At 38.9% G+C, this 23,359-nt stretch overlaps 1 protein-coding gene across 1 annotated transcript in view; it reads right to left on the minus strand.

The window, feature by feature from the left end:
* The window catches only part of SNTB2 (syntrophin beta 2), a 98,848-nt gene that overhangs the window by 22,760 nt on the left and 52,729 nt on the right, over positions 1-23,359 (minus strand). The window contains 2 exon segments of the mRNA XM_024763092.1: positions 14,631-14,773; positions 20,991-21,201. Coding sequence (XP_024618860.1) covers positions 14,631-14,773; positions 20,991-21,201 — 354 coding nt within the window.

Below are 23,359 nucleotides of genomic sequence, written 5' to 3' on the forward strand. Positions count from 1 at the left end.
ATTTTTTTTTCTCTTTTTTTTTGTGGCAGGGTGGTCACACCATGCAGCATGTGGGATCTTATTTCCCTGACCAGGGATCGAACCCGTGCCCCCTGCAGTGGAAGTGTGAAGTCTTAACCACTGGACCACCAGGGAAGTCCCTACACAAATTGATTTTCAAATGTTGAACCAGCCTTGCATATCGAAAATAAATCCCACTTGGTTTTGATGTATAATTCTTTTCATACTTTTTTGGATTAGATTTGATAGTATCGTTTTGAGGATTTTTACATCTATGTTCATGAGAGACATTGGTCTGTAATTTTCTTATAATGTCTTTTTCTGGTTTTGGTATTAGCATAATGCTAGTCTCATAGAATGAGTCAGGAAGTATTCCCTCTGCTTCAATCCTTTGAAAGAGACTGTAGGGAATTTCTTCCTTAAATGTTTGGTAGAATTCACCAGTGAACTCATCTGGGTCTGGTGCTTTCTGTTTTGGAAGACCTTACACTCTTCCCCAAAATTAACTCAAAATAGATCTTAGAGCTAAACGTAAAATGTAATAGTGTAAAGCTTCAAGAAGACATTTTAACAGAAAATCTAAGTAATCTAAAAAGATACAACACCAAAAGCATGATCCATAAAGGAAAAAAATGATTAAGTTGGACTTCATTAATTAAAAACATTTGCTCTTTGAAAAACACTGTTAAGAGAATGAAAAGACAAGTCACAAAGTAGAAGAAAATTTATGAAAACATATACCTGGTAAAGGACTGTATCCAAAATACACAAAGAACTTTTTTTTAGGAGATCACTTTTTAAAAATTAATTAATTAATTATATTTCTGGCTGCATTGGATCTTCATTGCTGTGCACGTGGGCTTTCTCTAGTTGTGGTGAGTGGGGGCCACTCTTCGTTGCAGTGCGTGGGCTTCTCATTGTGAAGGCTTCTCTTGTTGCGCAGCACAAGCTCTAGGCATACGGGCTTCAGTAGTTGTGGCACAAGGGCTCGGTAGTCGTTGCTTGTGGGCTCTAGAGTGCAGGCTTAGTAGCTGTGGCGTACACGCTTAGTTGCTCCGCAGCATGTGGGATCTTCCCAGACCAGGGATCGAACCTGTGTCCCCTGCATTGGCAGGCAGATTCTTCACCACTGCACCACCATGGAAGTCCCGACAAAGAACTCTTAAAACTCTACTTGCCTATTCAATATTCGTTTTCTCATTCTTCCTTAGAAATAGAAAGCTGCCTTTATTCCGAATGACAACATGCACAGATAAAAGAGTATTTCCCAAACTTCTTTGAAGAAAGAGACGTCCAATGAATTGCAAGCTGTTAATGCGTAGGATTACCAGAAGAGCCCCACAACTGGAGAACAAGGCAGCAGGTATGTGCCCCTTCTGTCCTTTTCCTCTTCTTCCTCCTGCCTACAATTTGGATATTATGGCTAAAGCTTCCAGTAACCATCTTGAGCCATGAGGCCACCTTGAAGGGTAGAAGCCTCTTGCTAAGGGCGGCTGTTTTCTTTTACATAAGAAAGAAAAAAACACCTATTTTATTTTATTTTATTTTATTTTTTATTTTATTTATTTTTGACTGTGTTGGGTCTTCGTTTCTGTGTGAGGGCTTTCTCTAGTTGCGGCAAGTGGGGGCCACTCCTCATCGCGGTGCGTGGGCCTCTCACTATCGCGGCCTCTCTTGTTGCGGAGCACAGGCTCCAGACACGCAGGCTCAGTAATTGTGGCTCATGGGGCCAGCTGCTCCGCGGCATGTGGGATCTTCCCAGACCAGGGCTCGAACCCATGTCCCCTGCATTGGCAGGCAGATTCTCAACCACTGCGCCACCAGGGAAGCCCCCTATTTTATTATTTTATGTTACTTTTGCTACAGAGTTTGCTTCCTAGTGATCATAAATATGCAAATGATGTGTTAAATAGGCAGTCAGAATATAAGTCTGTGATTCTGTCTGGAGATATAAATTTGGGAGTTGTCAGTGTATGAGATATTTCAAGCTATGATATCAGATACAATCACCAGAGGGACAGGGTGGTTGATAGAGAAGAGATCTGAGCCCTGAAATAAGCCAATGTTTAGAAATCCAGGGGACTTCCCTGGCGGTCCAGTGGTTAAGACTCTGCATTTCCAATGCAGGGGGCCCGAGGTTCAATCTCTGGTCAGGGAACTAAGATCCCTTTTTTTCTTTTGGCATGGTGCGGGCCAAAAAAAAAAAAAGAAAAGAAAAAAAGAAATCTGGAAGATAAGTAGAGATCAACAAAGGGGAATAAGAAAGTGTGGACAGGGAGTTTAGTGGAGAACTGACAAGCAGGAGAAACCACTAAAAAAGTACAAAAAAAGGAGCTGCAAAAAATTTTTTTCAACTACTTTCAGTAATTATACTGTTGGTGATAATGTTGTAGTAGTAATAATAGTAGCACTATTCTGATATGTAACGTGGGATAAAGCAAATGAGCAATTATAGGATGTTCTAATGTGATCATCTCTGGTGTCCTTAAGATCTGCAATTCTGGATATGGGAAAAAGGAAAACCAGATGTAAGATAGAAGATGTTAAGTGATTACACTGTAGTCTCAAACTTGAAATGGAGTATCAGTGTGAACTCAACTATGTATTTTATGTTTAAAAAAATATATATGTATATATATACACTTACACATACTTCCTACCTCTGTCCATCAACAAAGGTCTATAAACAATAACTAATCCAATAGCAACAAATGTAATTAGTGCCCACATTGAACCTCCATCCCCTCAAAAAAAAAAAAAAAAAAAAAAAAAAGAAAGTGAGGCTTCTTGGAAAATGTCAGATCTAGAGCAGAAAATACACAAGTCCAGAGTATTCTATCATAATGGATAATATGGCAATTCTCAAACACTTTTATATAAAAGTCCTGTCAAAAAGGCTGAGAAGTCCACCTGAAGAGCTACCACTGGCTAAAGATAGGACCATTTTTGAGCATCAACAAGGACAAACTACAATGGATATTAAATTTATAATTTCACAATGATTTTTTTAAATTGACTGGTTCCTCCAAAAGTTAAAAATGTTACCATATGATCCAACAATCCCACTCCTAGGTATATACCCAGGAGAAATAAAAACATATATTAGCATAAAAATTTGTTCACTAGTGTTCATAGCAGTATTATTCATAATAGCCAAAAAGTAGAAATAGTCCAAATGTCCATCAACTGATAAGTGGATAAACAAAATGTGGTACATCCATACAATGGAATATTATTCAGCCATAAAAAGAAAACTTTGGAACTACTTGGTTACAACTCTTGACTCCCATTCACTTAAAATATGATACTACTCTACTACATTAAAAAAAAAAAAAGATGCGCCATCTTTTTACTTTAAAAAGTGAGTTCTAGGGACTTCCCTGGTTGCACAGTGGATAAGACTCCACACTCCCAATGCAGGGGGCCTGGGTTCAATCCTTGATCAGGGAACTAAACCCCACATGCATGCCACAACTAAGAGTTCGCATGCCACAACTAAGGAGCCCTTGTGCCGCAACTAAGGAGCTGGTGAGCTGTAACTAAGGAGCCTGCCTGCTGCAACTAAGGAGCCCGCCTGCTGCAACTAAGGAGGCTGCCTGCCACAACTAAGACCTGGTGCAACCAAATAAATAAATAAAAAAATTTTTTTTTTAAAGTGACGTCTAGGAACCCCCTGGCGATCCAGTGGTTAGGACTCAGCACTATCACTGCTGTGGCGTGGGTTCAATCCCTGGTTGGGGAACTAAGATCCCACAGACTGCACAATGTAAGAAAATGAGAGATTGAGCTAAGCATTTTAGGGAGAAGATTCAAATCAAGTATGGGACAGCAATGAAAAAAAGTAGAGAAGAGAAAAAACATTGGGAAACATAAGCAAGAAAGACCCTTAGAGTTTCTATCATATGTCATACATATTCTTCCCCATGAGATGTTCATGAGAACAGGGTTTCAAGATCAAAGCTAAGAAATGTGACATTCATGAACTAAAAACTATTTTCAGATAAAAGGAAAAGAACAGAGCTTCATGTGCCACTCCTCATTGCTTGCATTACCAACTTAACCATCCCCACCCCGCCCACCCCCACCCAGTCCATGGAAAAATGTCTTCCACAAAACCAGTCCCGGGTGCCAAAAAGGTTGGGGACCACTGGTTTAAAACATATTTTAAAAATCCCTTCAACTAACAGTGAAAAACTTGCAACAAAGAAAATCTTAATCCCAGATGGCTTTGCTAATGAATTCTACCAAATATTTAAAGAAGAATCAATGCCAATTCTTTATAAAGTCTTCCAAAAAAATAGAAGAGGTGGGAATACCTCCCAACTCTTTCTATGAGGCCAGTAACATCCTAACACCCAATCCAAAGACATTTCAAGAAAAGAAAACTACAGACCAATATCATGTATAAATATAAGACACAAAAATCCTCATCAAATTATTAGCAAATTGAATCCAGCATGACCAAATAAGATTTATCTCAGAAGTGCAAGGTTGGTTTAATGTCCAAAAATCAATACTGTAATTGATTTACAAATAAGTTTGATTTAAAAAATTATTTTTAAATTGACTGATTGATAAATTGATAAGTAAAACCATATAAATAGACTAAAGGACAGAACCCACATGATCACTGTAATAGACATGGAAAAAACATTTTAACAAATCCAAAACCTTTCCAGGATGAAAATAGAAGGGAACTTCCTCACCTGGACATCAGTTTATCTATTAAAAAAAACCCACAGCTAACATCATACTTAATGGTAAAAGATTGAATGTTTTCCCCCTAAGAACAGGAAAAAGACAAGGATGCCTGCTTACGCTACTTCTATTAAAAATTGTACTGCGGACGTCCCTGGTGGTGCAGTGGATAAGAATTTGCCTGCCTATGCAGGGAAACATGTTCGAGCCCTGGTCCAGGAAGATCCCACATGCCGCGGAGCAACTAAGCCTGTGTGCCACAACTACTGAGCTTGCGCTCTAGAGCCCACGAGCCACAACTACTGAGGCCTGTGCGCCTCGAGTCTGTGCTCGGCAGTAAGAGAAGCCACTGCAATGAGAAGCACACGCATCGCAACAGAGAGTAGCTCCCACTCGCTGCAACTAGAGAAAGCCCGTGAGCAGCAACTAAGACCCAATACAGCCAAAAATAAATTGAAAAAAAAAATTGTACTGGAGGGAATTCTGTGGCGGTCCACTGGTTAGGACTCAGCACTTTCACTGCTGTGGCCTGGGTTCAATCCCTGGTCGGGGAACTAAGATCCTGCAAGCTGCACAGCACGGTCAAAACAATACATACAGGGCTTCCCTGGTGATGCAGTGGTTGAGAGTCCACCTGCCAATGCAGGGGACACGGGTTTGTGCCCCAGTCTGGGAAGATCCCACATGCCGCGGAGCAGCTGGGCCTGTGGGCCGTGGCTGCTGAGCCTGTGCGTCCGGAGCCTGTGCTCCGCAATGGGAGAGGCCACAACAGTGAGAGGCCCGCGTACTGCAAAAAAAAAAAGCTACATAAATAAATATTGTACTGGCGAGTCTGGCCAGAGCAATTAGGCAAGAAAATGAAATAAAAGGCACCTAGAACGGAAAGGAAGTGGTAAAAACTATCTCTTGTTTGCAGATGACATGATCTTGTACATAGAAAGTCCTAAGGAATCTACTAAAAACCTATTAGAATAATAAACAAGTTGAGCAAGATTGTAGGATATAAGATCAAGATATAAAAATCAGTGTATTGATGGAATACACTAGCAATGAACAATCCAAAAAGAAAATTAAGAAAACAATTCATTTACAATAGCATTAAAATTTAATACTATTTAAGAATAAATTTAATGAAAGAAGTATAAAACTTGTATTCTGAACTTAAAAACATTGCTGAAAGAAATAAAAGAAAGCCTAAATAAATAAAAAGATATCGTGTATCATGGATCAGAAGACAATATTTTTAAGATGGCAGTACTCCCTAGATTGATCTACAGAGTCAATGAAATGCCTATCAGAATTTCGTCTTTTTTTGTTTGTTTGTTTGCAGAAATTGACAAACTGACCCTAAAATCCATAGGTAAATGCCAGGGATTCTGAATTGCCAAAATAATCTTGAAAAAGAACAAAGTTAGAGGACTCACACTTCTGATTTCAAAACTTACCACTAAACTATAAAATTGAGAGTCCAGAAATAAACCCTCACATTTATGATCAACTGATTTTTGACAAGGATGTCAAGGGACTTCAATGGAGAAAGAAGTCTTTTCAATAAATGGTACTGTGATAATTGGATTTTCATATGCAAAAGAATAAAGTTTGACCACTACTTCACACCATATACAAAAACTGACTTCATTTGGATAAAAGAATGAAATGTAGAGCTAAAACTATAAAACTTTTAGAAGAGATCATAGGATTAAGTCTTTGTGACATTGGATTAGGGAAAGCCTTCTTAGATATAACACAAAAAATGCAAGCGATATAAGGCTGATAAATTGGACTTCATCAAAATTTAAAACTTCTGTGCTTCAGATGACACTATCAAGAAAGTGAAAAGAGGGACTTCCCTGGTGGTGCAGTGGTTAAGAATCCTCCTGCCAGTGCAGGGGACATGGGTTCAAGCCCTGGTCTGGGAAGATCCCACATGCCACGGAGCAACTAAGCCCGTGCACCACAACTACTGAGCCTGTGCTCTAGAGCCCGCGAGTCACAACTGCGGAGCCCATGTGCCACAACTACTGAAGCCCGCGCACCTAGAGCCCATGCTCCCAACAAGAGAAGCCACCGCAATGAGAAGCCCTCGCTCCCCAATGAAGAGTAACCCCTGCTCGCCACAACTGGAGAGAGCCAACACTTAGCAACAAAGACCTAACGCAGCCAAAAATAAAGTAAATTTATTTTTTTAAAAAAGTCTTTAAAAACTACTGAATACTCCAAAACACCTTTCTTCATATGGATTATATTTATTGATATTTACTATAATGAGAAATTAAAATTGAGAAATTTTTTTTTTTTTGCGGTACGCGGGCCTCTCACTCTTATGGCCTCTCCCGCTGCGGAGCACAGGCTCCGGACGCGCAGGCTCAGCGGCCATGGCTCACGGGCCCAGACACTCCGCGGCATGTGGGATCTCCCCGGACCGGGGCACGAACCCGTGTCCCCTGCATCGGCAGGCGGACTCTCAACCATTGCGTCACCAGGGAAGCCCTGAGAAATTTTTAAAATATTAATTCATTTAAAAATAAAAAATAAGAAACCGGTTAGATGTTAATATAAATAACTTATTTTTATTAAAATAATATTTTCCCAAACAACAACAAAACATTAATGTGAAGAGTAGCATTGTTTTAAATTTTCTGCAAATCTCTTTAATATCCAGCTTAATAAAAGAGAGCTGAATTCTTATATGTGCTTCTGCATTCTGCTGCAGTATGCAGTTTAAGTATGCCAAGCCTCACACAGCTAGGCAGTTGGACAAGGAAGGAGTATTTATAGCCTTTTCAGATACTTGTGGTCATCTTTCTGTCTACCAAACCAAAACTCAACAGCGGATTCTTAAAGGTTAGTTGCAATATAGTATCCGAAAACTTATCAATAAAGTTTTCATATCCTGTTACATTAAAAATCCTTTGGTCTCTCTTGCAGCTTGCATAGATCTTTCTTACCCTTGCATGATTTTGTAGCATCATGTATTGGTCATTTGGAATATATTTTTTCATTGAGTTATGCACATTTTCCAAATGTTAAAAGCATTTTATTATATCAAAAAGTCACATTTGCTAGTATCACCAATGATCTCATCAGACAAGTCTTTAAGTATTGGGAAGCTATCAAACTCACAGAGACAGATACTAGTTTTCCAGAATTCTAATTTTTGTTTGAAAGCTAGAAATTTATAACTGTTAACAAATACCATCAGTGTTTTCCTTAAATGACAAATTCATTTTGGTTATTTTAGGAAAAAAGTCTGACAAATACCCAAGTCTGACCAGCCACAGTGTGTCAGTCAGTTGTTTTTTCAAGTGAAAAAATGGTGTTGCATGAAAAAAACCGCTGGTTCAGCTTGCAGCTCAACCACACATGCTTTCCTCTGCAGCAACTCTCATACCTCAGTATGCAGCAGAAGTGGACTCTGAGCACTTCCCACTTCATCTCACAGATTATTAACAAGATGAATACTCAAGGGTTGAGATTAAATAAACTAGTAATTTTTACTGCTTCAACAAAGACATTTTGAGGTTAAACTGGTATGTTTTCTCCCTGCAAGTCCATACAGTTTGGTGCCAACTGCCTTGATTCATGCTAAGGTACCAGCAATTTTACCAACCCTCGGTGCAAATGTCAACAATGAAAAAAGCAAACAACATCTTAGTATTACTGTGAAAATAGTTTTGAACTTACAGACCCCCTGAAGAAGGAATCCCCAGAGGTCCATGAAAGTATAATTTGAGAACCACCTCCCTGGGCTGATCCCTGTAGAACCAACATGCCAATTACACATTAGCTATCTCTGGAAGAGTTAAATAAGTTTCAAAACTACTCCACATATGATCCAAGTAAGACAAAGTATGAGGAAAGTGACAGGGTGTATTCTACCATATTCAGTTTGATTGCTAATCCCAAATCAGACATTAAAAAATAGAAAGTCCAGGAGAATTTTTCCTACAGATTTGATTATGAAATATTTGGCAGAGGGAATCTAATTCAAACCAGCTGCTGGACTCTTGCTGCACAGCAGTTGGTTAGAACACACTGCCAAAAGGCCCCCTTAGTGGGGAGGCCAGATGAGCTCATGCAAAGGCGTTTCAGCAGCTTTTGCCCTGTTAAGTCCCATAAGCACAACACCACTCAATTTTCCACATCATAAAGTAGCCACACTTTCTCTGGATCGTTTTCTTTTCCAGTAAAAGAAAGATTATAGGAAAAGACTGCAAAATTCACATCCTGCAAAATCCACGGCACCTATATCTAGTTTTCTACCTGTATCCTGTACCTGGCTTTAACCTCAAGAAATGTGTAAAATAAAAATAAAATAAAAATCCTCTTCATTTATCACTTTCATGTTTTTACTTAATTCCTCAACCATCCCGAAATATCAGCTATTAAGTAAACACACACACACACTTTTGGTTTCCAAGAATCTATAAATGTGCAAGCCAATATAAATGGTTAACTCATGTTAATTTATATTACCCTAACAGTGTTCTTTGATTTTTAAAATTTATTTTATTTATTTTTGGCTGTGCTGGGTCTACATTGCTGGGCGCAGGCTTTCTCTAATTGTGGCAAGCAGGGGCTACTCTCTGCTGAGGTGCGCAGGCTTCTCATTGCAGTGACTTCTCTTGTTGCGGAGTACGGGTTCTATGTGCGCGGGCTTCAATAGCTGTGGCACGCGGGTTCAGTAGTTGTGGCCCATGGGCTCTAGAGAGCAGGCTCAGTAGTTGTGGCGCACGGGCTTAGTTGGCTGCAGCATGTGGGATCTTCCTGGACAAGGGCTCGAACCCGTGTCCCCTGCATTGGCAGGTGGATTCTTAACCACTGCATCACCAGGAAAGCCCTTCTTTGATTTTTTTTTTAAATTTACTTATTTTATTTATTTACTTTTGGCTGCACTGGGTCTTTGTTGCTGCGCGCGGGCTTACTCTAGCTGCAGCGAGCGGTGGCTTCTCTTGTTGTGAAGCACGGGCTCTAGAGCGCAGGCTCAGTAGTTGTGGCGCACGGGCTTAGTTGGCTGCAGCATGTGGGATCTGCCTGGACAAGGGCTCGAACCCGCGTCCCCTGCATTGGCAGGTGGATTCTTAACCACTGCATCACCAGGAAAGCCCTTCTTTCATTTTTTTTTTAAATTTACTTATTTTATTTATTTACTTTTGGCTGCACTGGGTCTTTGTTGCTGCGCGCGGGCTTACTCTAGTTGCAGCGAGCGGTGGCTTCTCTTGTTGTGAAGCACGGGCTCTAGAGCGCAGGCTCAGTAGTTGTGGCACACAGGTTTAGTTGCTCTGCAGCATGTGGGATCTTCGTGGACCAGGGCTCGAACCCATGTCGCCTGCACTGGCAGGCGGATTCTTAACCACTGCACCACCAGGGAAGTTCCCTTCTTTGATTTTTGAACTGCAATTAATTCTTAATTTATCAGGGACTATCTACCTTTGCTATTGGATCATCAAAGTCCTTAATCTTTTCCTTCTTTGTATGTTTATGTTACCCTTGTGTGTGTGTGTATCTCATCCGAACATGTTCCAAAGTATTAGAATTAGTGAAAGTGAACATTCAGCCCTTTCTCATTACTCATATGTATCTCAAACTGCCTCTTTCCTCCACACTAAAGAGTACATAAGCACACCACTTTCTGGCTTTGCCTCTGTTTACTGGATACCTTCTGGTCTGGGTTCCTCCTCTGGTCTCTTTCAGTGGTGATACTCTAACCTCTCTAGGAGGCAGAGGATGATTAAGCCCCCTTAATTCTATCAAGAAGTGACTTCAACCAATTCCATTTGGCCAACACAGCCACATGGAAAAACTAAACCTCTCATCTGCCTGTCACCTTTGCTCCTAATCCACCAGTACTTCCTGAGCAAGGAGTGAAGAATCCTTGCTGTTTCGTTAATTAATTAAACGTATTAAGAGGGACTTCCCTGGTGGTGCAATGGTTAAGAATTTGCCTGCCAATGCAGGGGACAAGGGTTCGAGCCCTGGTCTGGGAAGATCCCACATGTCGCAGAGCAACTAAGCCCAGTGCGCTACAACTACTGAGCCTGCGCTCTAGAGCCCTTGAGCCACAACTACTGAGACCGTGTGCCACAACTACTAAAGCCCGCGTGCCTAGAGCCCGTGCCCCGCAACAAGAGAAGCCACCACAATGAGAAGCCCGTGCACCGAAACGAAGAGTAGCCTCCACTCGCCGCAGCTAGAGAAAGCCCACGCGCAGCAACAAAGACCCAATGCAGCCAATAAATAATAAAAAACAAAAACAAAAACAAATATATATCTGAATTCCTCACATTTAATATGAAACTTTCACTACTCGTAAAAACTGTTGGTTTAGATCTAAGCTCTTCTTTTAACAATGTCAAAAAACCAATTATACTTTTTACACAAATTCTTCCTTGACATATTTTCACTTAATAATAAATAATTATTATAATTAAAGAAGCTAACACTTACTTAAGTGCCTACAATGTGTCAGGTACCACTGTAGGCATTTTAAAAGTATTGACTCATTTTAATACTCACACCCCCTCTATCTCATTATGGTCCACTTAACAAATGAAAAGTCTGTGGCACAGAAAGATTAAGTCACAATGCTCCCAATTACCTAATATAAGTAGCTATTAGGAACTCAAACTCAGTTTAAGGATTGGTCTTATTCCCTTCTATTAAATCTTGTTGGCTTTTGGGGTTTGTTTTATTTATAACAGCTTTACTGAGATATAATTCACATACCATATACTTTACCACTTAAACGTGTACATAGTTCAATGGACTTTAGTATAATGAGAGTTTTGCAACCATCAGCACAATCTTAGCACATTTTCATTACCCTAAAAAGAATCCCTATACCCACTAGCAGTCACTCCCTATTTCTCCCAACTCCCTCCCCGCCCCCCCGCCAAAAAAACCCTGGCAACAACTAATCTACTTTCTGTCTGTATAAATTTGCCTATTCTGGACATTTCATATAAATGGAATCATACAATATGTGGTCTTTTGCATCTGGCTCCTTTCACTTAATATAATGTTTTCAAGGTTCATCCATGCTGCAGTGTGTATCAGAACATTTTTTATTTTTTTGCTGAATAATATTCCATTGTATGGGCTTCCCTGGTGGTGCAGTGGTTGAGAGTCTGCCTGCCGATGCAGGGGACACGGGTTCGTGCCCCGGTCCGGGAAGATCCCACATGCCGCGGAGCGGCTGGGCCTGTGAGCCATGGTCGCTGAGCCTGCGCGTCCGGAGCCTGTGCTCCGCAACGGGAGAGGCCACAACAGTGAGAGGCCCGTGTACCGCAAAAAAAAAAAAAAAAAAATTCCATTGTATGGATATGCCACATTTTGTTTATCTGTTCATCAGCTGATGGACACTTGGATTGTTTCCACTGTTTAGGTGTCATGAATGATGCTGTTATGAACTTTCATGAATAAATTTTTGTGTGGACATTTTTCATTTCTCTTGGATATACAACCTAGGAGTGGAATTGCTGGGTCATACAGTGACCATGTTTATCCTTTTTGGGAACTTTCAGATTTTTCCACATCAACTGCACCATTTTATACTCCCACCAGTAGTGTATGAGGTTCTATTTTCTCCTACATCCTAGTCTACTCTTGCATACTATCTTTTTAATTATAGCCATCCTAGTGGGTGGGAAGTGATAGTTCATTGTGGTTTCAATTTCCAAGTCCCTGATGGCTAATTATGCCGAGCACCTTTTCATGTGCTTATCGGCCATTTGCATATCTTCTTTGAACAAACGTCTACTCAGATCCTTTTCCCATTTTTTAATTGGGCAATTTATCTTTTTATTATTGAGTTGTAAGAGTTCTTTATATTTTCTAGATACAAGTCCAAGATTAGATATATGATTTGCAAATATTTTCTCCCATTCTGTGGGTTTTTTCACTTTCTTAATGGTGACATATGAAGCAAAAAAGTTTTTAACTTTGATTAAGTCCAATTTATTTATTTATTCTCTTGTTGCTTGTGCTTTGGTGTTGTATCTAAGAAGGCTCTGCCTAAGCCAAGACCATTAAGATCTACTCCTGTATTTTTTTTCTAAGAGTTTTAAATCTTATTTATATCTTTTCCTTAGTTGCAAATTAATACCACACTGAGAGTACCCACACAACCACCCCATTTCCTTGTTTAGTCCCAAAGTACCTTGGTGGTCTAGGTCCAGTCTAGTCAATGTCCAGAAATTATTTGTTTATGAGATTGAAATTTCTATATTGAACAAAGGCTCATCTAGGGGATGTCATAGGTTTCTGCTCCATCCCTCCAGTAACACCCAGTAAAGGAAATGTCTAAGGATATAGCTACCCTCCTTGCATTCTATGATCATAACTAGAGCATAAGCCTCTTCCATAAAATTTAAGCTTAAGAGATCTGGACAGTCATATTCATAAGCTCTAACTCTTTAGAAAATATAAATTTAATTGCTCTAATTATATCTACTGAGACATGTCTACATGTTTTGTTACAATTCCTGTCATGCTCCCAATATAACTAAGACAGAAACTGTAATTTAAGTAACAGAATTTATTTCAATTAAGATTTATTGAAGGCCTACTATACACGAAGCATTATGGGAAATGCTGAGCTAAGTCATAGTTCTTGACCTCAAGGAGGTTATAATTTAGTGAGAATTTTAAAAATAAATAAAGCCAGAGAAACTGATGGTTAAATTCAGTCTTTCTGAAGGACCATTATGTCCGGAAGGAATTAATGAGGGCACACTTCCCTAACTCTGAGGCTCAATAAATCCTTTATCTCTATTCTGTGATCTAAGGGCTCCAGCTCTAAATTACACAGAAACTCCTGAAAAGCTATGTGGAAATTATATTTTTATAAAAAGAGTGATATATGTAAGGGAACTTGGCAAATTGAAGGAAATCCTACATAACATAGAAGCCTTCCTGGAATAGAAGAATACTCTGCCTCACGTGACTCTCTGTCTGCTGAAAGCAGGAGCCCCCATACTGTTGCCCGTGGGACATACCAGATGGTTCCACCATTTAGTCTTTCTGACTACCAAGTATTTTCTCTGGGGCTCCCTTTTTTTTTTTTTTTTTGCGGTACGCGGGCCTCTCACTGTTGTGGCCTCTCCCGTTGCAGAGCACAGGCTCCGGACGTGCAGGCTCAGCGGCCATGGCTCACGGGCCCAGCCGCTCCGCGGCACGTGGGACCTTCCCTGACACCGGGGCACAAACCCATGTCCCCTGCATCAGCAGGCGGACTCTAAACCACTGCGCCACCAGGGAAGCCCAAAACCTGATTCTTTTTTAAGCCCAAATAACACCGAACGTGAACATGTTTTCTAGTTTCACACTAGATAACTACTTTCTAGTAATTTCTTAAGACATCTTGGTCCCCAAATCTACATTTCTCTATTCTTTTCCCTTCCAGCTCCCCACACTGGACATGCTAGAAACATCCTGTTGCTTCAGGTCAAATAAATGTTTATTTGATGGAATCAAAATTATGTACTCTTATACTAGAAAGAGAAGTTGAAGAACATTTTGGCTGAGTTGTGTGGTTTATCCACGGTACCACAGTCTTGTTTAAACGATTTCATCACTCAGTCAAAATGCTGCCACTATTTCAGTGGTTTTCTAGTCACAGTCAATAATGTAAAGGAAAAAAACCCCACTATTTACTTATCTTCATGACTAAGCAAGTCTTGAAAAGAGCAGTTAGGAAGCTGCTTCAACATCTTAAAAAATATACACAAATACTAGTGACAGAAACCATTTATTTTGAGCTAGGAGCTGCAAAATAATCAATAAGGTTGTGAAAGAAAAGTTTTTGTCTAAATCAACTACATCAGCTACTTAAATGTTATTTTAGCCACCTAAAAGATAATAGAATTCATTTTTAAATTCTTTAGTAGATTTAGAGGAGGATAGACATTTTATTTTTTTGTCTTTAGTCTTACCTTGTGGCAACAAGAGGGTAGCTATGACACGGTGATGCCCAGGCATCCCTTGTCCACGGCATACAGTCATAAAGCAGCAAATCCTTCTCAGTCACAGCCATGAGGACAGGTCTCCACTGTTGTCTTCCACCATCTAGTTTTGCCTGTTACATTGGTGAAATCCAGAAAGTAGAGCTAACTATAATGATCTGTAACTGTAAAAGTTCCTTCAGTGACGGCCTAAGATAGTGGGTCTCTATTCTGTTTCCCCTTCCTAACAGATGTGAGGAAAAGGAAACATCCCATCAGGTTCCTTCCCACTGGCAGGGATTCTCCACTGGGAGGTGTGAGGTGGATTGTGTAGTTTGAGAAAGCTCTCCCTGAGTTACAGACATTTTCTAATGATATGACACAGTTTTATCCCTATTCCACAATAACTAATTATCACCAATTCTAATTAAATACATAGTACTCTGCTCAAAATGATAATAGTTTTAATATGTCTGATGTGGGAGTAACATCTTCTAAGTACAGGATAGAAACTATTACCAAATGAGTCTGTATAATATAAACATCATTGTTTTTCAAATATTTTTGATCAAGACCTACAATAAGAAATACATTTTACATTGCAACTCAACACATACATATAAATACTGAATTTAAAAATTCCCAAAACAACACAATTCCTATACTTCGTGCAACGTACTCTGCTAATTTCTATTTTATCTTTTTTAAACGCCGATATGACCAATTATGCTGTATTTTGGAAAACGTTGATATGAACTATTTTCAAAGAGTTCCCCATTATAGTTCAGGAAGTTTATGTTTCAGTTTCAAGTGTACCATTGCATTTAATTGCATAAAACTCAGTTATCTCTATGATGATTTAAAAATGTAGGAAAACAACCACGACTTATACATATTGTCAAGGATCCAAGACTAAAAAACAAAAGACTATGTTCAAGAAAAGCCCTGGTATCATCAAAATGTTTGCCTTCATAAGATGAGACCTTTGAGCAGGGAATGCTTAACAACAGAGTATTTTAACCCTCATCTTTTCTGCTCACTATCACTGATGGCTTCAAGGTGAATTTAAATTGATGAATTACTTGTCTCTTACTTGTCTTCAGATCTGCTTTTTATTTTCTCCTCCTTAATGACTTCTGAAGGTAATATGAACATGTCAGAGCCCCTTAAGAATACCATCTATAATCTGAAAAGTGACCTGAGTGGTTCGGTTCTGTGCTATAACATCTACCACTAGGATGCTTTTCTCCTAGCTAGAGCCATGAGCTGATTCCAGGAAGGGGAAATGAATTCCCACCAGTGAAGTTACCCATGTTCGACCCTGTGCTGAAAGCACAAAATACATGACCCAACCCTGAGTATTCAAGCCAAGTATGGTAGAAATAATTAATACTTTCCTTACCAGTGAACCCAAGTTTTCTAAGACTCTATATTAGTCTAAAGTAATGTCTGGAGGGAGAGTATCAGCTGTAAAGAGGTTCTCTTGGATTCTTAAATTTTGGGGTCATAGATACCCCGAAGGGATTTCTAGTTTATGTGCACTACTAAGTCTTTGCCTCCGAGATTGTTATGGATAATATTTCATAGGGAAAATAATGTAAAAATGTATCTTCCCGAAGGGATAAAATGACTATCTGATTTTTTTAATTAATTTTTTTGCTAAGTTATAAGAGAGATTTTGAACACTAGATCAGAGTATATGCATTTAGAAAACCTAAATTAAATGTATTTCTTCCCAAAGAAGAGAAAGGAAAACTGCTAATGCCAATACAAGCAATATGCAATTTCAAGACAGAGAACTTTTCTTTCAATTAACAGTTTTTAAAAAGTGTTTATTCTTGGGACTTCCCTGGTGGTGCAGTGGTTAAGACTCCATGCCCCCAATGCAGGGGGCCTGGGTTCAATCTCTGGTCAGGGAGCTAGATCCCACATGCATGCCACAACTAAGGAGCTCGTCTGCCGCAACTGACAGGGCACAACCAAATAAATTATTAAAAAAAAAAAAAGGTGTTAATTCTTTAGCTCTTTTGAGTCCTTAGTTTTTGGAGAATATATTTTCCCTCTTCTACTTACCATTGGAGAAAAATGAAACCTCAGTTTAAGTCATTCTGTTTGCCTATTTGCCTTAACTTATAAGGATACTGTTTGCTTTCACTGGAACCAAAATGCTGCCTGCTATATGTAGTATGTGTTTTTGGTTGTGGTATCAGTACAAGCAGCCTTGGGACTCCACTACTGAGGTGTTTTTTTTCCCCACTATGGAGTTTTTGGCCAGAGAAAAAAGGGATACTAAAGTTAGGGTTCTACTTTGCTTGTGTTTCAATACCCACACATGCATACACCTGGCCAAACAATAGCCTTCTCCAAATTTTATTTTCTAATAACTAGAGTTGAATAGCACTAAAGATGAAAAATTAATAATAGTTATTATTCATTCCCTAAATCTCTTCATCTCACAAATCTTTTTAAGAGGTGATGTACTTCTGCTACTTATGTATTTTATTATTACAATAGAAAACACAGAGCAAAAAATAAATTGTTCCACTGATCCTGATTTAGTGTATATGTTCCAAATTTGAGTCTTTACACAGTTTGAGGATAACCAGGGACAAGGCAGGAACTGTGACAACAAAGCTTTCTTTGGCTGTCTTGGCTTTTCTACCAACACTCAAATGCTTAAAAATACTTATTTCATAGGTAACGTATGTCCCCTCATTTGGTGGACTTAAAGAAGATTCCATCTTAAGAATATAACCAACTAAAAGGTAAACTATCAGTCACATAAAAATCAGTATCAATAAAGATAGAAGTGCCTTGCACAGAACAGATTATCTATTGGTTACCAAACATCTGTAGCATAGGTTTTCCCTATTTTAAGCAAATTCAATTTATGACAATGTGAAATAACAAACAGATAAGTTAAGGAGAGATCATTTAAAGTTAAATAAATGATAACTATCTTTTCTTTACAACTGAAACAGTTTCATTCATATGCAAGCTTTTCAGGAAACACATCTATTGCTAAAATAAATGTTTACCTATTTTAAAAAGATTACATGATCTAAAATTATCCTGACCATTTTCATACTCATAGAATTAAACAATCTTACCGTTAAAAAAGGCAACTCTTATCAGATACATAAGTTCATTATAATACCTCTGAGAAATGGTATCCAGTCTTGCTTGAACAACTTATTCTAAGTGTATTTGATTTGGGTAACCCAAACAACTACTTGGAAAAAGTAAAAATCATGAATAGTTTAGAAACAGCACTTTGGATTAGTTCTGTGATACTATTTTTAAAGAATTTGAAACTTTTCGACTTGGTATTATTTTCCAACCCTGAGCTTGTGTTCTTGGACAGTATTTTATAATTAATGACTTGTTTGCTTGCTTTTTGCATGTATATATGTAGACAAAGGAAAAAAATTAGTGAACATCTACTATTTACAAAGCATTAGGCTAAGTTCTCTGCGGACTAAAGATTTGGGGAAAATGTGCTCCTATCTTCCAAGAGCTCACAACTGAGTGGAGGAAACACACATAAATACAGTCCATAAAGGGCAGACTGTGATGAATTTGTGGCTTTATTTTTCTCCTTTCTACTTGTCTGTATGTAGCATAAACCAAATTAAGTTCACTTTAAAGGTCTGGCAACTCTCATATGTTGCTGGTGGGAATTTAAATTAGTTCAATCTTGATGGAAGGCAAATTTGGCAATATTTATCAAAATTACAAATGCATATACCTTTTGTGGTAGTTTAAAAAGATGTCCACAAATTCTTTACCATTCTTCCCTTTAAGAGCTGGAGCCCTGGGGTATAGACTGGACTTAGTAACTCACTTCTAATGAAAAGAATAGAGAAGAGACTAGGTCATAAAAGGTATTGTGGCTTCCATCTTGTTCTCTCTGTCAGATCACTTGCTCTGACAAAAACCCACAGCCATGTCTCGAGGACGCTCAGCCAATCTTGTGGAAAGACCTGCATAGCAAGGAACTGAGGACTTCTGCCAACAAGCAGTAAGAAACTGAGACCTCCTGCCAACAGCTATATAAATGAATCATGTTGGAAGTGGACCTGCCAACCCAGTCAAGCCCTCAGATGACTGCCACCCTTGCTGACAGCTTGACTGCAACTTCATGAAGCGCCCCAGGCCAGAACCAGGAAGCTAAGCTGCTACCAGATTCCTGATCCTTAGAAACTGTGGGAGGTAAATGTTATTTCAAAGTCACTAACTCTTGGGGGTAATTTGTTTTATAGAGATAGATTACTAATATACCCTTTGAACCTGTGCTTCTGGGATTTATCCTACAGGTATAGAAATGTCTCCTGTTCTATGAACTCTAACGATCAAAGCTCAGGAAATGATGTAAAACTTTGGATAAATCCCTTTCTAACCAAAGTTTTACTGCTCACTACTAGAAACTTAAGAACCAAATACATTCAGATAATGTGTGTTCCCTTGTTATCTGATCTATCTGAACTCAGGAACCAAAGAGTTTGGAAAGCACATGTGTGAAAGGACAAACTACAAGGTTATTCATTATAGCATTCTTTGTAATGGCAAAAGATTATGACAACAAAACTGGGGGGAGTGCTTATTTAACTACAGCTACACAATGGAAAACTATATAGTTGTAAAAAAGAATGCTCTCTATGCTTTGATATGGAAAGATCTCCAGGATATATTGTCTAATGAAAGAAACAAGCAAGGTATAAAGTAGTGTGCATAATATGCCATCTTCTTTTATAAAAGAGAAAAAGAAGAATATATATTCATAATTGCTTTTATTTGCATAAAGAAACTCTCAAAAGACTCAGTAGAAAGGAATGAAAGTGATTACCTCCCTGGGCGCAAAGGGGTAGGAATTAGGCGGATGAGGGAGCAGAAGGAGAGTAAGACATCACCTATTAATTTTTATTCTGACCTTGGAACTATGTGAATGTATTACCTTTTTAAAATCATGAAGATTTCTAACATTGCTGAAAGCACAGAACAATTACTACTCAATCGAGGTTTTCAACCAGCATATAAAAATATAGAAACAATGATAAACACAACTAAAAGACTAAAACTTTCAAAGTTGTAAATACTTATACCATGATTTTTCATTAGTTTCTTCTGCTTAGTTATTCTAATTATGACTCCTAGAAATCATCACAGTACGATTTCTGTGTTATAATTTATTAGAATCATTATTTGGAATGTTCGTAAAATTTCACGGCTGAAAAAAAACTAAATCAGTGGAGTCCAAAATCCACTACACAATCACCTAGGGAGCCAAATGAGATTTCCAGGCCCCACCATCGGTCTACCAAATGTGAACTCTTGATGGGGAACATGGGGAGCCAGACCTGGGAAACTGTATTTAAAACAAAACAACAATGCAAAAGAACAAAACCTGTCTGGGCTGATACTGATGCAATAATCCCTGCCCCCTTGCACACACGAAGAAACTAGGATGCAAAGATATGAAGGCACTTTTAAAAAGATCTAAAACCAGTGAAAAACAGAGCTAGCACTTGAACACTCATCTCTGAATCCCTATTCTGTCTTCTGTTTTCAACTCCCTCTGGCCCAGCTGACAGTGAAGGACCAGAAAGAAAAAGGATGTATTGTAACATCATGTATAACTTTTAGTCTTCCTTTTGCCAAATTTGGATCTAAACTAACTTGGATTATATCCTTCCTTCCCCTTCACCCAACATCTACTTAGGTTTTCTTGTTTCTCTTCTTTTCATTTTTCAGTTGTAGAAGACAACTATACATGTGTTTAATGGCTTGTAAAGTATTTTGTATATTTTATAATTTTCCCAGACCAGGGGAGTAAGCCTGTTGTCCCTGAAACTCTGTCAATAGACTAGAACAGGAATTGGGAAACTATGACTTGTGGGCCACATACAGCCCACTATCTCTTTTCGTAAATAAAGTTTTATTGAAACACAGTCACATCTATTCATGTTCATATTGTCTATGACTGTTTCCTTGCTATAATGGCAGAGTCAAGTAGTTGTAGCACTAATAGCCCTTTGCAGAAGAAGTTTGCTGATCCTATTCTAAAACCATGAAAATTATCTTTAGTCATTAAGGATACAGATGTTACTAAGAACCCCTTTTTAGTTATGTTATGATGATGATGATCATGACAGTCAATTCTTCTGGTAGAGGTGATAATTAGCAACAAACAACTAAACACTAGGGGAGGAGAAACAAAAGACTAACAAAAGATCTGCAAGCTAGACATCCAGGGCCTGACTGCATGATAAACATTACAGACATACGAAATGGGGGAAGCATCCTGGCTCCGAGTAGTGACCCGGTGAGACCCTGCCCTGCCTCCCAGCCTACCTGTTCTGCCAGCCAGGCAATGTGCTTAACCTCCTTGCTGCCTCCTGCTGTACTGGTTGCACCAAGCATGGCATTGAGTTCAGCCAACACCTGTGGGAGGAGAGCCATTATGTTGGTGTGGATAGCTACGAACCAGGAGTGTGCTGTGGCTGTATCCTTGCAACGTAGGATCAACGTGTTCCTGCTATCAGGAGAATGTAGCTCTATCAATCTGTGTGGAAAAAGAAAAAAAAAAGTGAGCTAGATCAGAAGCCATCAAACCTGCCATGGTTTAACATACTTAACTGGAAATCTACTTTTACATTCCAGAATATAAATACTTTCTCTTAATTCCTTAGGGTCCAATTCCAGAGAGATCCACATGTGGAAAGATCATCATTGGAAAGACTAACTGCTGGGTCTGTTGTTTCAGTATTAATGTAATGATCTAAGATAAGGGGACCTACTGTAGAGTCTGTAGTAGAACACTGCACTTTGCCTTAATTTCCATGTCAAAGAAATGGAAAGCGTGCTTGTTGAATCTCATAGGCACGTTGTAAAGAAAGAACTAATATTTTTTTAAATACTTAGAAAACTCTGGTATACAGTATTGCAAGGTATATAGAACCTACTGCCAAACAGTGAATTGAAATTTCCACTGTGTGAAATAAAGAAAATAGCTGAAGAATGACTCTTTACGAAAATTTGAAATTGTTTTTGAGTGTCTGGGTAACATTATATGATTAAATCATCCGCTGAGTCATGGTAGAAGAATAGTTAAGAGATCTTCAACTCTATGACTATTATTTGTTAATACTCAACTGTGAACAATCTATACTTCAAAAGTAACCTTTAGGAATTACATAAATTTTTTAAAAAGTACACTCAACAAATTCCTTATAAAGCAATTTGTTGGGTACTATTTTGTGTTTTGATCAAAGTTTTTGCCAAGATGAATTTTAAAAATCATTCAATAAATGACTAACATATATACACTGCTATGTTCTAACAGTGAACATACATATCTTTTAAAATGGAAAAATAATGTGGTAGGCTGGAAATTGACAAACTGCCACTGACCAAGGAGAGATCTTTTTATTCTTTCATCTTTCTGAAGATAGTTTTTGCTTCCTTGCAGCACTGTCACCAGATCCCACATCACCTGTCAAAGATGACCAGTTTACATGTACACTAGGCATTTCTGCCTTGAAGCTTGCATCCCTCTCTTTTGTCCTGTTTAGAAATTTCTTTACAATTCCAAATATTTTAATTTGCCATACTTAATATGGGAAATATTCGTTCTCATTTGAACTCTGGTCAGTCCACTCTTTCTTTTTTTTTTACACGGGCCTCTCACTGTTGCGGCCTCTCCCATTGCGGAGCTGTGCTCCAGATGCGCAGGCTCAGCGGCCATGGCTCACTGGCCCAGCCGCTCTGCGGCATGTGGGATCTTCCCGGACCGGCTCACGAACCCGTGTCTCCTGCATTGGCAGGCGGACTCTCAACCACTGCGCCACCAGGGAAGCCCCACCCTTTCTTAAATAAACATTTATTGAGAACCTACTGTATGCCAGATACTATGCTTGACACTGTGTTAGAGATGCAGCAGTGAAAAAGATAGGCAAAAAAAACTAATCTCTACTCTCACTGGGACTATCATCTAATGCAGAAAGCAGAAAATTTATAATTAACTAATACACAATTACAGGTTACAAAAACTACTTCTATAAAGAACTGTGATGACTACCACAAAGTTCCTGGCTAAAAAAGGCACTCCCAAGATGGGAGTAGCAAAGCAGGACTGCAATGGAGGCCTCTACACCTCTGGGGCACACTTACCAAGCTGGTGTCATGCTGTGAGTCAATTTATAAACACATCTACCTGGTACCCACCTACTTACCCACTCACGTGCCCTCCCACTAGACTTACCCTTCTAGCTACCTGAAGGTCTAGCCACCAGTCTATCCATGTTTTATATGCCTTCACAGTTCTAGGGCAATAGCCAAGTAGGCCAGAAAGTTCTAGAAAATAGTCAAAACATAAAATAAGATCTGTGACCAGCCAAAACACTTCACAAAGCCCACACTTGAAATATCTTTAAACAGCAAGTCATAAGCTATCCTGCTTTCTGTTTTAGTTACAGTTCTGATGAATTTATTTGATTTCCTATCCTATAGCTAAATACAGTGAGAAGTAGCTTGGGATTAAAATTTAGAGGGTTTTGAATAGCAGGTTAAGTCTGAATATTAATTGGTAAGCAACATGGAATCACTGAGGATTCTCAACAAGGGAACGATATGATCAAAACAAATTAAAAATAATTTTATGAGGTATCTGTACACCTAGGTTCACAGCAGCATCATTCACAATAACCAAAAGGTGTCAACAA

Source organism: Neophocaena asiaeorientalis, unplaced genomic scaffold (genome assembly GCF_003031525.2).
Source record: "Neophocaena asiaeorientalis asiaeorientalis breed wild unplaced genomic scaffold, Neophocaena_asiaeorientalis_V1.1 scaffold678, whole genome shotgun sequence".
In the NCBI taxonomy this organism is placed as follows: Eukaryota; Metazoa; Chordata; class Mammalia; order Artiodactyla; family Phocoenidae; genus Neophocaena; species Neophocaena asiaeorientalis.